The 15,138-nt window shown below is 38.9% G+C and overlaps 1 protein-coding gene across 5 annotated transcripts in view; it reads right to left on the bottom strand.

Moving 5' to 3' along the window:
• ERICH2 (glutamate rich 2) overlaps positions 1–15,138 on the bottom strand; it is a 100,253-nt gene that overhangs the window by 18,666 nt on the left and 66,449 nt on the right. The window contains exons 1-6 of one of the 5 annotated variants that reach the window (XM_037523511.2): positions 14,722–14,828; positions 9,134–9,169; positions 8,171–8,201; positions 7,667–7,700; positions 4,954–5,049; positions 3,780–3,928 (exon numbers count right to left, since the gene is read on the bottom strand). In XM_037523511.2, the coding sequence (XP_037379408.1) occupies positions 3,780–3,928; positions 4,954–5,049; positions 7,667–7,695 (274 nt within the window). In that variant the 5' untranslated portion in view covers positions 7,696–7,700; positions 8,171–8,201; positions 9,134–9,169; positions 14,722–14,828. Of the gene's footprint in view, positions 1–3,116; positions 3,202–3,779; positions 3,929–4,953; positions 5,050–7,666; positions 7,701–8,170; positions 8,202–9,133; positions 9,170–14,721; positions 14,829–15,138 lie in introns of those variants that run through there. The other 4 variants (XM_037523512.2, XM_037523515.2, XM_037523513.2 and 1 more) reach the window with 4 other exon arrangements.

Raw genomic sequence — 15,138 nt, 5'->3', positions numbered from 1 at the left:
ATAGAATATACATAATTTAATCAATAAACACTGAAAGGTTCAAAACATTTTAAATGGTTACTCCTAAACTGTAATGAAGTATACTCGTTCTGGAGCTGCTTTGCTCATGACTGCAGAGTATTGTAAAAACTTACCTGATTTCCATTTCCAACAAGGGTAATTAAATTGCCAAGTGAAAGTAGAAAAAAACACCAACAAACCAATGTAACTTTGAGCTGTTCATGTTATTTAGTGTTTGAGATTTTTATGAATGAAAAACAGTTTTGATCATACAGAATATAGTAATTTAAAGAAAAAAGAAATTGGGGCCTCCCCGGTGGCGCAGCAGTTGAGCGCTGGGCTGCGAAGCTGCCTGCAACTTCTGCAGTGCCAGTTTGATCCCCGGCTGCTCCTCGGCCACCAGAGGAGGGTCCCACATGGAGCGCAGACCTCTCCTGCCGCCCGCTGTGTACTTCAGTTCTTCTGCCTGCTCTGCTCCCCGCTCTGGCTCTGGTGAATTCTCTCACCCTCCCGTGCTTCTGACTGTACCCAATGCTTGTATAAATAAATAAATAAATCTTAAAAAAAACCAAAAAAACAAATGGATTCTTTTTTTTTAATAAGAGAAGGGTCAATCTCTCTCTCTCTCTCTTTTTTTTTTAAAGATTTATTTATTTATTTATACAAGCACTGGGTACAGTCAGAAGTGCAGGAGGGTGAGAGAATTCACCAGAGCCAAAGCAGGGAGCAGAACAGGCAGACTAATGAAGTACACTGCTGAGGGGAGCAGCGGGCGGCAGGAGAGGTCTGCACGCCATGTGGGACCCTCACCCGGCGGCTGGGGATCGAACTGGCGCTCAGAGGCTGCGGGTGGCTTCGCAGCCCAGCGCTCAACCACTGCGCCACCAGGGGAGGCCCGACAAATGGATTCTTAAAAAAATTAATAAAATAAAGAAAAAAGAAATTAATGTCAGTCTATTTCCAAAAGTATATTTCTTAAATTGTTCATACCAGGTCAATACTAAATAAAGAGTTTGGAGAGTAAGAGGTGGAGTATATTTTCTTAGGCAAGTTATATCAATCCTTGGATACTTGAGAATAAATTTCTCTCTTTGTCTCAACACTCACACACACACACAGTCACATGCAAGCAATGAGGAAGATAAATAAGTAGTATTCTAGATATAACTAAGGTTGTTTAAAATTTTTAATGATTTTTCCTAATTCAAGTCACAATATCTATGACCAACCCTAGATAATTGAAAAAGAAAATGCAAGAACTACTAACCACCCATCACTGTTCAGCGCTACACTGAGCACAGGAACACAAATACCTCATGGTATTTGTTTATACTCGGTGGGGAGTCAGAAACACAATGAATTATTACAAAACAGTATGGAAGTACGGTGATAAAGATGTGTACTAGATAAATGGATTAACAAATGAGAGTTCCATCCAAGGTCTGGGGAGTAGTCAGGTATAGTCTAGTGTAAGTGAGAAGGGACAGCATGAGCCAATGCAGAAAGAGAAATATGTGAGAGTTACAAAACACTTTGATGGTGCTTAAGAGTTGGGGAAGGTTGAGGCTAAAATGGTGACAGATGTGGCTAGAGAAGTAGGTAGAGGCTACCTGGATGACTGAGAGTTTTGTGGGACAGAAATCTTGGAGTCAGGAATTCACCCTAAGAATGAAAGGACTAATGAAAGATTTAAAGTAAGGAAACAATTATGATCAATCTCTTTTTTTTTTTTTTTGTTAAATCTTTGAGTGAGTGATGGTGTGTGTGTGTGTGTGTGTGTGTGTGTGTGTGTGTGTGTGTGTACAAGAACTGGGGTGCAGACCAGAAGTGCAGGTGGGTGAGAGTATTCACCAGAGACATAGTAGCAGCAGACCAGGTGGATTTACTGAAACACACTGCTAAGGGGAACAGCCATGAGACAGAAGAGGTCTGCTGTACCATATATGGGTTAGTTCCCCTGACCAGGGCTTGAACTCAGGCATTAGCGGTGATAGTGCTGAGACTTACCCTAGGCCACTAGGGAGGCCCCAATTTGGTAGTTATGAAGAAACACTTTTATAGCATGCTGAAAAGTGAACTTGAGGGTGGGACCAAAAAAATAGAGGAAAGCTGGAGTTATGTTTAAAAAGTCCAGGTATGAGAGAGAGATGATAAATGGCAAGACATTGGCAAAATAAGGATGGAGAGGAAGGGATAGATCAGAGAAATATTTAAGAGGTAATATCTCCATAGCATAATTTATTGGGCCTATTTTCTGAACTTCAATAATTCTTATACTACTTTCGTCCATTTTGCCATATCTGAGTGTCACCCAGACTTTTTTTCTTTCTCAGATTTTCTTTCTTAAATTTTATTGCCAATTGTTTACATAACTATGTAATTTTGGGAGTACAACTTCACAAATTTTGTCAGATTCTAAATATTATCACCCATGAAACTGATGGATATAGTAATAAAAGTAACAATAGTCCTAACAAATTAAATGCCATTGCTCTGAAGACTACATATATTAACTTATTTAATGCAATGCCTCAATGAGGTATATACTATTTTTATTCCAATTTATAGGTGAAACTAAAGGTACTACTCAATTTCACACCACTAATAAAGTATTAAATCTCAGAGTCAGAGATCTAATTCTTGACCCTAAGTCCATATTCTTGACCATGTCCTATCTTATTTTTTCTAACACACATAAAAATCTACTATTAAAATAATTTTTTTAAGAAGTTTACTATTCTGTCCCCTAAAATTATCTATTTGGGAAACACTATTAAGTGAGTTTGCCAAATCCTTTAGCTTGATACAGTCTTTCACAGTTTCACACTGAATTTATATTATACCCAACGCTTTCTTGTGAGGTTTTGAGTGCCTAGAAAATCTTGTGCATGCCTTCTTTGACTGAAGAGTGGCTATGAGTTACTCTAAGTAGTGTAGATACACTTGTGTGAGAAAGCAATGAAGAAATAGAGGAGAACTCAGAAGATAATGCTAAGAAAACGCAGACCAAAATCAGACAAAACTGATAACATTAACTCTAAACAAAAAGAGCTATCCTGAAAAAGGATACCAAGTCCTTCCAAGAGTAAGACAGCTGGGCTATTCAGGGCATCTACCTGCTTCTCTTTCTTTTACAGTCTCCATTGACTCACAACCACCCTGATCTTCCAGTTCCCCAGCCTACTCACTGACTCATCACACTGATGTCACAGGGAAAGGTCACAATAGGGAGTTAAGTCTTTATGTGATGTCATAGGAACGGTCTCATTCGATTCCCAAACTCTCAATGATCATCCTGACAGAGGTTCCCTGATCCTTGGGGTACAGGAATTCCTCTCAGGTGCCATTTAATTACATTGCAGCACCCATCACCACCCATCATAGCTTTGCTTATTTATATTTGCCTTTTATTGTTTATTTTTAATAACTGTCTCTTTTCCACTAAAATGTGGGTTGCATGAGGGTCAACTATTGGATTCACAGCTTTTAGAAGTGTACCTGATCCTCAATAAACTGCTGTGGAATGAATAAAACTTGTTCATGATTTTGCAGGTATTTTAACTCATCCTAAAATGTAATAACCAATCATTTTTTGTATGATGTGTACCCATGGCTCCCATACCTGGCTGCATATCAGAATCATTTGGTAGACAAATTTGATACAGTACTGATTCCTATGACTTGCCCCAGACATACAGATTTATCCATAAACCAGAGGTCACGGAGAAGGAAGGATGAAATAGAAGTGACAGTTACTCAAATTAAACAAAGGTTATTACCTGTGCCTTCTTTTAAAAAGGAAGATAACCATGGTTTAGACTGCAGATTTGCTTCTGTATTTTTACTTTGAATACTCTTTGAAGATACTCTATTTTCAATATTCTTTAGAGAGACTTTATTCTCAACATTTTTTGAAGGTTCTTCCTTCCTAAATATTAGATTGTGAAAAAAAATATTTCCCTAGATCACAATTCTGTTTAAGGTTTTATGCATTCATACAATACATATATTTAATGTCAACACAATATAATATACCAAAAATAAACTAAATAGCTAAAATGCAGTATCTTCTTTGTGGAAAAGCATCAAAAGTAATTTTTGCTGATGATAAAATTCTATTTCTACCTGGCATTTGTCATTATGTAATGATTCATAAACTCCCTTTAGAGTTCTTTAACATAGAACATATAAGCAATCAGTTATCTTAAGTGTCTCTGGCACATCAATGTGATGTGATAGAATAAAATAATATAAGGGATATTTGAGTATTTTTCTCTTAAGTTTCAAATCAATTATTGCCATTGCTAAATGCTACATTTACGGAGAGATTCCTTATTAACACTTGGTCATAATATAAAGTAGCTTATATTTTAATCAAGCAGATGAAATAAAAATGGGCTAATTCTTACACTTTTATCTGGAACCTCATGTCAATAAATAATGCATCAAGACAGAGAATCTCTGTTTACAAAGACAGGCACACTTGCTGGTGGAAAAATAAACCCAACTCTATTTTTCATGGTCTTAAGAATCTTTTAATATGTCTTTTTACCAAGTTTTTAAAAATCAATATCTGGTGTACATGGAGAGATATGAAGAGATGTATTATTTTCCCCCAAAGTTATGGTAGCTCTGTTTTCACTCCATTGAGATGTGAATCCAATATACTCAATGGCCTGAAAATAAATGGGGCATTACTATTTGAAAGCAGTGAACAATGTATAAAATTATACATGAGAATTGTATAATTGTATAATTGTAAAAGCATCATTTTTAACAGTAAAATATGAACTCACTTTCTAACTTTCTAGTCTTTCTCATATTTATGAAATGCTTCCAAATTCCTAAGAGATTGAATAACTTTTTCAGGAAATTTATATTTTTAAACTTTGTTTTTAAAATGATTTATATTTGTCAAATATGGGATTAAAAACAAAATTTATTAAAACTTACATTTCTGAGAACATCTTAGCTGCATTTACAGAGACTTGCGTTGATGAATTATGAAGGCTGCTTGTAAATCTTGGTCTATGTCCAAAGAGATATTTACTTAAAGTGTAAAAATGGGAATAAAAAAGCTTATCATTTATTTTAGAAAAGACAAAACATGACTACAGAATAAACTACAGACACCACTTTTTTCAATCTCAAAGAGTTGAGTGTTGTGAATTTGCTTCAGTCATTTCCTCCTCACACCTTTAAGTATGCTCAAGAACTTGACCAAAAGAACCCAAAGGTTTTTTGATCAAAGGTCTGAGATCTATAAAACCTTAACCAGCATTAACGATATATTTTTACTTTCACTACTGAAAACAGTTTGTTAATTAGGTGTGTTTTGTTGGGTAGACAAAATCTTTCATATTTGGGATACAGAGGGGAAAAAAATGACTACTATGGGTTTTGTGTACCCAGAAATTTGAAACTCTGATTACTGTGGGTTTTGTGTACCCAGAAATTTGAAACTCTGATTAAAAATTCCATACACTTCTTGCAGACTGAGATTAAAAAAAAAAACAAACAAACAGTGGGGAAAGAAAACCTAACCTTTTGGCAAAGTCCACTTGTTGTCAGATTGTTTGTGGACCCAGTGGGTGATGGAGAGTGAAACGTAAAAACACTAAAATAATTCATCAGCTTTTCAGGCTGAAACATTATTCCCCAAGCAAAGATTCCCCATGGTTTTATTTTCCTGCTTGATCATTTTTTCCCCCAGGACTGGTCATGTTCCTTTACTCTAGGTAAAATACAGGTCACAGAGCCAAGAAGGCTACTAGCTATGCTTACCCCTCCAGTTCCCCCACTCAAACAACAACCAAACCAAACCAAATTTAAACCCTCTGTGTCAGAAAACTGAAGGAACATGCCCTTACAAAAAGTAGTTTGATAAGCAGATGCATTTATTAATGAGATCAAGAGAACAAGTAATCATACTGCATTTCTATTTTGGCCCAGGCTGTATTTATTTATTTATTTATTTGTTTTTAAATGATTTATTTATTTATTTATACAAGCACTGGGTACATTCAGAAGCACAGGAGGGTGAGAGAATTCACCAGAGCCAGAGCAGGGAACAGAACAGGCAGACGGACGAAATACACTGCTGAGGGGAGCAGCAGGCGGCAGGAGAGGTCTGTGCGCCATGTGGGACCCTTGCCCAGCGGCCGGGAATCGAACCGGCACTGCAGAGGCTGCGGGCAGCTTTGCAGCCCAGCGCTCAACAGCTGCACCACAGGGGAGGCCCCCAGGCTGTATTTAAATCATTCCTTGAGTCAATGGCCATACCACCTGGAACACAGAACTCCTCTGAATCATCCCTCAGGCTAATTACTCAGGATTTGGATTACCCCTTGCTAGTTCCAGTGCAGTTTATCTTTGTCTATCAACATTGGGGCTCATAGCACAGTTGTAATTTACTTTCTTTTTTAAGATTTATTTTTATTTATTTATGCACACAACAACTGGGGTGTAGGCCAGAGGTTTGGGGGCGGGGTGAGAGGATTCACCCAGACAGAGTGGGGAGCAAAACAGGTGGATGTACTGAAATACACTGCTGAGGGGAGCAGCAAGAAGACAGGAGAGGTCTGCTGCACCATGTGGGTTAGCTCCCTGGCCTGGGATGGAACTCATGCCACAGTGGCTGGAGATAGCTTGATAGCTCTGAGACTTCAACTCCTGTGTCACCAGCGAGGCCCCTATAATTTACTTTCATTAACGTCTTACTACCTTCCATTATTATTGTTATTGAAAGTTAAAATTTTCATAGATTTTTAAATTTAAATATATTTCAAACATGTGGCAGGATACATATACACACACATTTACATACAGATTACTATACTTAATGGGGCATTTTTTTTCTTCTGCTTGTTTATAATATTTCATCTGAAATAGAGTCTTTGTCATTGACCTGTTATACATTATTTTCTCTTCAATGTAAAAGGTATTTAATATATAATTGACAGCAAAAGCCAAAAGCTAACCTGAAACTGGACTATGACTTTTTAAATGCCAATCTTGTCAACTATTTGGGGTATTTTCCTTACTTAGTAGTAATGATTCATCTCATGGTAAATAATTTTAAAGTAACATTCATTTAAAGAGGTATTTTGTACCGGATGGTCTCACTCATAGCAGGAATCTAGAAAACTTAAATAAGGGACCAGGAAAATGAATATAAGAAAGTGAAAATCAAAATCAACAAAAAACTATGAACCAGAGACACTTTTTGGGGGGTGGGGGGAGGGAGGGGAAGGATTGGGGTCAGAATGGGGCGTTTGCAATTGTATGGGGGAATATAAAAATAAAATTTATTATTTAAAAAATTAAAAAAAAAATAAAGAGGTATTTTGAAAGAAATGAGCAGGTATTAAAGGAAAATAGGAATGAACAATGAAAATTACTATAAGTGAAGTCCAGAACACTTGCTTAAGCATTTAAAAAAGAGAAGTGAATATTATCTATACCTCTACATTTTCATCAAAATCCATTTTTCATTTTAAATGCTCTTTTATCTAAGTAACAATTGCTTTGACTCAAGCAAAAGCTAAAGTGTCAATCCATGCTTTTCTGGCTTTTCAAATTTAATTGGGAGACAAATGATTACATTATCTAGTTCTAATTGCTTAAAAGGTATGGGATAGATCAGTCGCAAAACCAGACATCTTACTCTGACATTGCTTCATTTGGTTCAATCATTTTTTCTGAAAGAGAAAGAAAAAGAGCTCAGCATTTTATCAGTAATAATGTTCCTAATAGAAACTCCTGATTGGCAAATATTTAGGCATTTTTTGAATGACAGACAAAATAATAAAGGATTTAAACAAGTCTTTCAAACACAACTGTTCCAGTTTCTTCATATTTAAGACAAAATGATGGTCAAACACTCTTTTTAAGTAATAAATTATTTACTCTTTGTATCAAGCACTAGTAATCTGCAATTCTTTCTATATTTTGGTGCCTAAAAGAGTAGTCTTGTTTTAGTCTTCAGTATTTGAAACAATTTATTTATAGCCTTTATATAAACATACCTATTATCTAGGCTAAAATGTAATTTTATTCTAAAGCCAGCTATTCAAAAATGATATTATCTGATGATAAAATAGAACCGAAGTATCAAAAAAAAAAAAAAATAGAACCGAAGTATCCTAAAATGTAATTTCTATACAATTACCTTTTCAGCATATGTCTGGTTAAGATAATTTCTGCAAAAAGGAAAAGATTTACTTCATAAGTCTTTAAATACATATAAATTAGAATATAAATAAAACAATACAGAACTCAGTCAACTGGGTACTATGTATTTTGTTTTTGTATTTAGTAGCATTGTTTTCATACTAAATGAAAAATTTTATTCTTCTGGATTATGAAATTGGATTTTTAAGTCTAGACAAATCAACCTTTCCTATTCTCCCTATTTCATATCGGAGTTTGCATGAAAAGAGCCCTAGGAATAATTTTGCTGTTAGAAAAGTAATATATTAAATAAGTCTCTAATTCTGTTACTTTTTGATTTTACATAATTGGACTCTAGATCTAGATTCAAATACAGTCAATAGCAGGCTAAGGATTCCTCTTTCCTGAGATGACCTTGAAATCATAAACTCAACTTGGCTCATATTTGACACCAATTTTCTGCCCCACTTCAACAAAACAAAACACTATGTAAATCAAACTATCTGCCACATTCCAGTTCATCCATGTAATGAAAAATACTTTTATACAGAGTATATAAGCCAGAATAAGAAATTTTTCCATGTGTCAAAATATAGCATCTTTCTGAAATATTTTTATCAAATACATTTAGAAATTAACCGTTGATTTTATCCACACACATATTTTAAAAATATAATCCTTACAAGTTCCCTTATGTGTTTATTAATATTTGCAAGTTATGTTTTCTCTATGAATTTTTACTTATGTTACCCTCTATAGGCTGATTCTCCTATAATTTAGCAGCTTACATATTTGGATACATTTCAGTCTAATCACAAAGAGAAAAATAAACTCAAGGCTTTTTATGTATGAGACAGGCCATACTTGATTTTTCATGAGAAATTCACCTGTCTTCCTCTCCACCAACACTTATCCCCACATCCCAATCCAGACTTGAAAAATTAGTATTACTAGTGCATACCTCAGGGTTTCTGGAACACAACATTCAGGAATAAAACTGTGGACAATAAAAGAGAAACTTCTTTTTTTTTTTTTTAAAGATTTATTTATTTATTTATTTATACAAGCACTGGGTACAGTCAGAAGCGCGGGACAGTGAGAGGATTCACCAGAGCCAGAGTGGGGAGCAGAACCGGCAGGACCAAAGCGCGCCATGTGGGACCCTCGCCAGCGGCAAGATCTAATGGGGTTGCAGAGGCTGCAGGCCCAGCGGGGCTCAACCGCTGCGCCACCAGGGGAGGCCCCAAATAAGGTCTTAACAAACAGAAAGCTAAGATGTACTCTCCGGAGAAGCACTTTCACCCCACAGGCCCCACGGTCTTGTGGGTACCTATGTGTCTGGGTGGACATCACCCTCCTCTAGCTCTAGGATCTTTGTGGATTGCTACATGCCATCCTTTATCTATATGAAACATCAGTACTTATAATTCTCCTGCCATTTTCATCTGGTAAAAGAACAACCTAGTCCTTGCCAGAAACCCAGGCTGGGCTAGGTCTGCCTTAATCATTAGCCAGGATATGTCTATTTAATCTTTCATACAATTGAATGCCATGGGGGCCAGGAGGCAGTAAAGAGTAGTACTCTGTAGCACTTGAGTGAGAGACTAAATTCACATGCCATCCTGCCAATTTCCATGTGACCTTAAGTTACTTAACTTCCTTAAGGCTGTTCTTTTATCTGTAAAACTGGAATCACAATGGTGCCAACTTCACCAGATTATTATAAAGTTTAAATAGGAGGAAAATGTTTAACACAGCGCCTGGCACACAGGAGTGACTGTAGAATGCCTTGATGTTTTATCTAAAGGAAGAACTGGAAGGATGTCCTATGGGGCTAATTAAGATTACTTAGGGAAACAAAAAGGAGGTTTTACTTAGTAATGGAGATAAGCAGACTAGCTCAGAGGACTTTTAATAAATTAATTTAAAAATCACATCCGTTCCAAAGTGGTGATACTTGCTTAGAAAGATCACTGACCCCAGGGAAAGAGCAATTTAGAATATAGGCAATGTTGAAGCAGTGCCTGATAAACTGAGGAGAATGAGGTACAGTCATTATACAGGTAATATGCATTTTCCAAATAACTATCAATGTGCAAAACAAAATGCTTTTAGAAAAGAAACTGATAATACTGGTTGATCCTAGGGAGCAAAATGAGATGGCTACGGGGTTAGCATGGGAGGGGGGTTTCTACTTCACGTTCAACTGTACTTCTTGAATGATGAACAATATAAATATAAGTCACACCTATTAAAAATACAATTCAAAGTGTGCAATATCATTTGCATCTCTGTTGATCCATCTCCTACAGGCATGGGAGCAGCCTTGTGATATTCCAGTTCTCTTCTCCACTCTGTGGTACCTGCTCAAATCCGGGGTATGGTAAGCAGAAAGGATGGTAGATAGGGGCACACTTCATCTAGTCATTAATACTGGTTACAGAGGCAATAATTGGTAACAGTGACAGAAGAGTCTTCATCAGCCCTTTGCATCTCTATCAAGTGCAGCCTCTAGCTTTGGAACATGCAAATACTCTCCTGATGTGTTTTATCATGGTTGTAATGGGAACAACACAGTTAACAGAAGTTTCCAATTTTCATATAATATCCAATGTCTATTTATAACAAATATTTGCTTAGCACCTAGTATGTATCAGATATATCTGTGATAAGCTCTGAGGATACAAGAGAAGCCCAGAATTTTATAAGGGAAACAGGGGCTACCTTCCGATCTATATGGGACAGACCAAGCTTCAAAATATTGTATTAAATGCTTCCAAGGGGTTACAATGTAATTTTCCATACTGCTCACACAGAATCAATCAAATTCTTTCTTTTGCCCTCATGGACTGGAGATAATCAAGGTAAATCAGCCGGAGGCAGAACTGGAAAGACAGAGGGAGAAAGGCAATCAACAGAGCTATCCCTGGACAAACTTCCAGTTCCAGGATCCAGATCTGCGCCTGTTTCTGGGTTTCCTATATCCCTCCAAGGACTGCAAGTATCTTTAGAATTTTGTCTAGGGCCTCCCTGGTGGCATAAGGAGTTAAATCTCAGCACTATCAAGCTATCTGCAGCCACTGCAGCACCAGTTCCATCCCTGCCAGTGAGGCCAGAGAGCTAACCCAATTGGCACAGCAGATCTCTCCTGTCTTGCCTGCTGCTCCCCTCAGCAGTGAATTTCAGTACTTTCACCTGTTCTGCTCCCCACTCGGTCTCTGGTGAACTCTCTCACCCTCCACACCTCTGGCCTACACCCCAGCTCTTGTATGCATAAATAAAACAAACCTTTAAAAATAAACAAATACATATAAAAAAAGAATTTTGTCTGCCTAGAGCCCCTCCATGTCATCATAAGCTCACTACTTTAAAAAGGGGTGTGGTCTTATTTCTTAACTATATTAGTTTAGACACTTAGTTGCAAGTTACAGAAACCATGACCAAGTTACCCTAGGCAAAAAAAAAAAAAAAAAAAAAAAAGAACCAGAATTCAAGAAAGAGTTGAGTAACCAAGTTATGTGGAAGTTAGGGCATGGTGGATATAGCAGTATGGGAGAAGGGGGGTACAGAATGAGGGGTGATGTGGAGAAGGTAGTGATGGGAATGAATGGAATGGAAAGGAAGGAAACAAAAAGCAAAGGAAAAGAACATATTAAATTAAGTGTTCACTGTCCAGTCTGTTACCATTAGCATATGAAGTGATTGAGCACTCTAAATGTGATTAGTTCAACTTCATATATGCACACTGGATTATAAAGTATAAGTAACAACAAAGTGGGAATATACCACTTATTTTTTAATCACTCATATTCCCACTTCTTTAGGCAACTGTTCACTAACCAAAGCCCAAGAGGTCAAGTTGATTTCCATCAACATTTAAGTTTCAGATTTCACAAAATTCTCACTTTAGGTGTCTCTTAAAATAATAGAAGACATATTTTCTTCATACCATCTGTACAATTATTTTATACTTTTGTGCTTCCTGCTTTTATAAGTGACCTTGTTTTACAACAGACAAAGAATGAATTAATAGATAACTACATGCTCAGGTCCTACAGCTATGGTGAAGAGAGAGATTAAGCACCATTCTCTATTCTTGTGGGAAAACGTAAAAGGACACTGGGCACTACTGCATTACATACCTTAAGTGTGTATTAAGTGGTTTCAATGATCATCTATCCCATCAGTATTTAAAAGTAACTACATCTACTCCTAGGAATTGACCCAAAGGACACAAAAACATTAATTTGAAAGGAACTGAAAGGTCCATGCATGAGGCCAGAATACAAAAGCCTACCAGGAAGCCCACCTCGGGGCAGGAATGCAGAAACCTGCCTGGAGGATTCAGACAATGAGCCTCCCCCCTCCCCCTAAGGGTCTCTTCTCAGACAAAGAACCTCTACCTGCCCCACGAATCTTTTCCAGTCCTACAAACTTCTTCCCGCCATAGGAGCCCAACTTCCCACCTGACCTCTCCTCGCCCTATAAAGGCCTGCATCCCCCTGACATCGTGGGAGGCTTTACTGACCCCCAACTTGGGTCCCCCGGGAGCAATAAACTTTCCCTTCCCCTGAGGATGCTTGGCCTGGCTGCTCTTTACTGCGTGGTACCTTTCAGAAACCTGCACTCCTATGTTTATTGCAGCACTGTTTACAGTAGATAAGATATGGAAACAACCTAAATGCCTAAAAACAGAGGACTGGATTAAGAAGACTTGGTATATACACATAATGGAATACTATTCAGCAATCAAAAAAGATAAACTCACACTATTTGGAGTAACATGGATGGAGTTGGAGGGGTTTATGCTCAGTGAGATAAGTCAGAAGGAAAAAGAAAAATATCAGATGGTTTCACTTATAGAAGGAATATAGAGAACCAAATAAGGGATCAGGGTGGGAAAAAAAAAGACAAACTAGCAGGCAACTATAAATCTGAACATTCAGCAGGGGAAGGGAAGGGAGAGGGATTAAAACAGGGGTGGGAAGAGCCCAAGAAACTATGGTGTCTTGGTGGTGGGAATTTTATGGGGACTACACCTGGGAAGAGAAAGCAAACTATACAAAAATGAACAATGATGTAAAAAATATATATATAAATAGAAGAAAAAAATAAAAGTAACTACATACAAATTTTATATTTCCTATATAGAGTAATACAGTTCTGGAGTCAGATTGTCTATGTTCAAATCCCAGCAAATTGTGATTGGAGCCAGTTCCTTAACTTCTCTGATTCACTTTCTTCAACTGTAAAATGAGGATAAAAATAATACCTCATAGAGTTACTGTGACAGTTTATATAAATAATTCATAATAGTAGTTACTTATCACCTACTACAATTGTAATTACAACTGCTCCTCCTGGAAAGGACAATACTGAAGGAAAACTCTAAGGAAGCTTGTACTAAGTGTACAATTGAGATTGGATGGGCTAAAAATGGGGGTGAAGGCACTGAGAATTTAGCTAAAGTGATTTATGGGAGTAGGAATTCTGAAGTGGTGCAGTGGAATCCCCACAACTGTTGGAATTCAGTTCTGGTAAACTTGTAACACTCAGCAGTGCTCATATTTTCATGAGATTGAAAATTTTTTTTCACTTAGAAAAAAGTTAACAAATGAATTTTGGGATCATTGTATATAGAATTTCGTAGAATGAAACAAATCAAAAGACATTTTCAGCGTCTTTTATTTTTGGGCTTTATCTTTAAAAACCAGCTTCCACGGGTCTCTTGGGCATAAGAACAGAATTGAATGCAATTTCCCTACGCCCTCTGGGAGGCCAAACGTTACATTCATAATTATGCCATGTGTTAATTTAAATGCTAAAGGCACAGGATAATTTGAGTATTTAAGAGACCACAATATTTTGATTTCGTAAATCTCAAGTCAATTTTATCCTTTCACAGAAGGTAGAAAGACTGGACCTTAAAAGTGATCCGTGGTCTAGCCGCTCACACAAAAGGTGAAAACAAGGTCTGAAAATACTGAATTTGTCCAAATTCCACTGGAATTTTTATGACCCAGCAAGTTAAGTCTAGAGAGAGTAATGACGTCTTAACTACAGCAAGTGCTGGTCCCCACTGACCATTAAGTTGTTTCCAAAACGAAGTAAAAGGGAGGTAAAAGTTCTTAAGGGCTTTTTTAAAGGGGAAAGTGGCCAAAGTTCTAAGATGGTATTTGCTCATTTTCATTGTTTGCTTGTTGGGGGAGTGAGGGGTGGCAGGAAGAAATGAGAACTTGGCTCCTGCGAACTCAGTCAAAGAATGCTGGTGCTGACAGGCCTGCCAGAACCGCCGGGCCACCGCTCACACCCACTCACACTCAAATACTCTTTCCACAGCGCCCGGCGGCAGCGGGAGGAGCAAATCCTGAGCGCAGCGTACCTCCCCGCCGCCCTACCTTCTCGCACGCCGCGGGCGCAGCCGGGAGCCGAACCTGCACGGGAGAGCGAGCTTCGCGGTTCACGAGCCGGGTCTGGCGGGGCCGAACTGGGCCGGGCTGCGCTCAGGGGTGGAGGGAGCAGGGCCCGCAGTCGCCGCAGCGCCCTTACCAACTAACTCGCGGCCCTCTCGCGCCGGCCCCCCGAGGAGCAGACGCCGCGCGCTCTCCCAGCTGGTGCCTCTCAGGGAGTTGGAGCAACCAGCCAGCGAGGCCGCGTCGCCATGGAGACCAGACGGCGCGCGGCGGGCGCGGGAGGGCGCGGGGGAGGGGCAGGGGCGGGGCGAGGGCGAACGGGCCCCCGGAGCCGCGGAGGGCGGGAGAGCGCGGTGCCGGGAGCGTGGGCCTCGCCCGGATCGCTGTGGTGGGCGCGGGACCCAGGGCGCCGGGCGCCGAGCCTGGACCCGCCGAGGGGCTGAGCGTGAGGCGGGCGCAAGCCGACCCAGCTCGCCAGGCCCGCGGAGCCCCGGGCGGTTCAGGGCTCCAGCCGCGCGACGGGTTGGTTGCGTTCACTCTCCCAAGCAGGCTC

This window comes from Talpa occidentalis, unplaced genomic scaffold (genome assembly GCF_014898055.3).
Source record: "Talpa occidentalis isolate TD23 unplaced genomic scaffold, MPIMG_talOcc4v2.1 talOcc4.3, whole genome shotgun sequence".
NCBI classification, from domain to species: Eukaryota; Metazoa; Chordata; class Mammalia; order Eulipotyphla; family Talpidae; genus Talpa; species Talpa occidentalis.
This window is presented reverse-complemented; position numbering and strand designations above follow the sequence as displayed.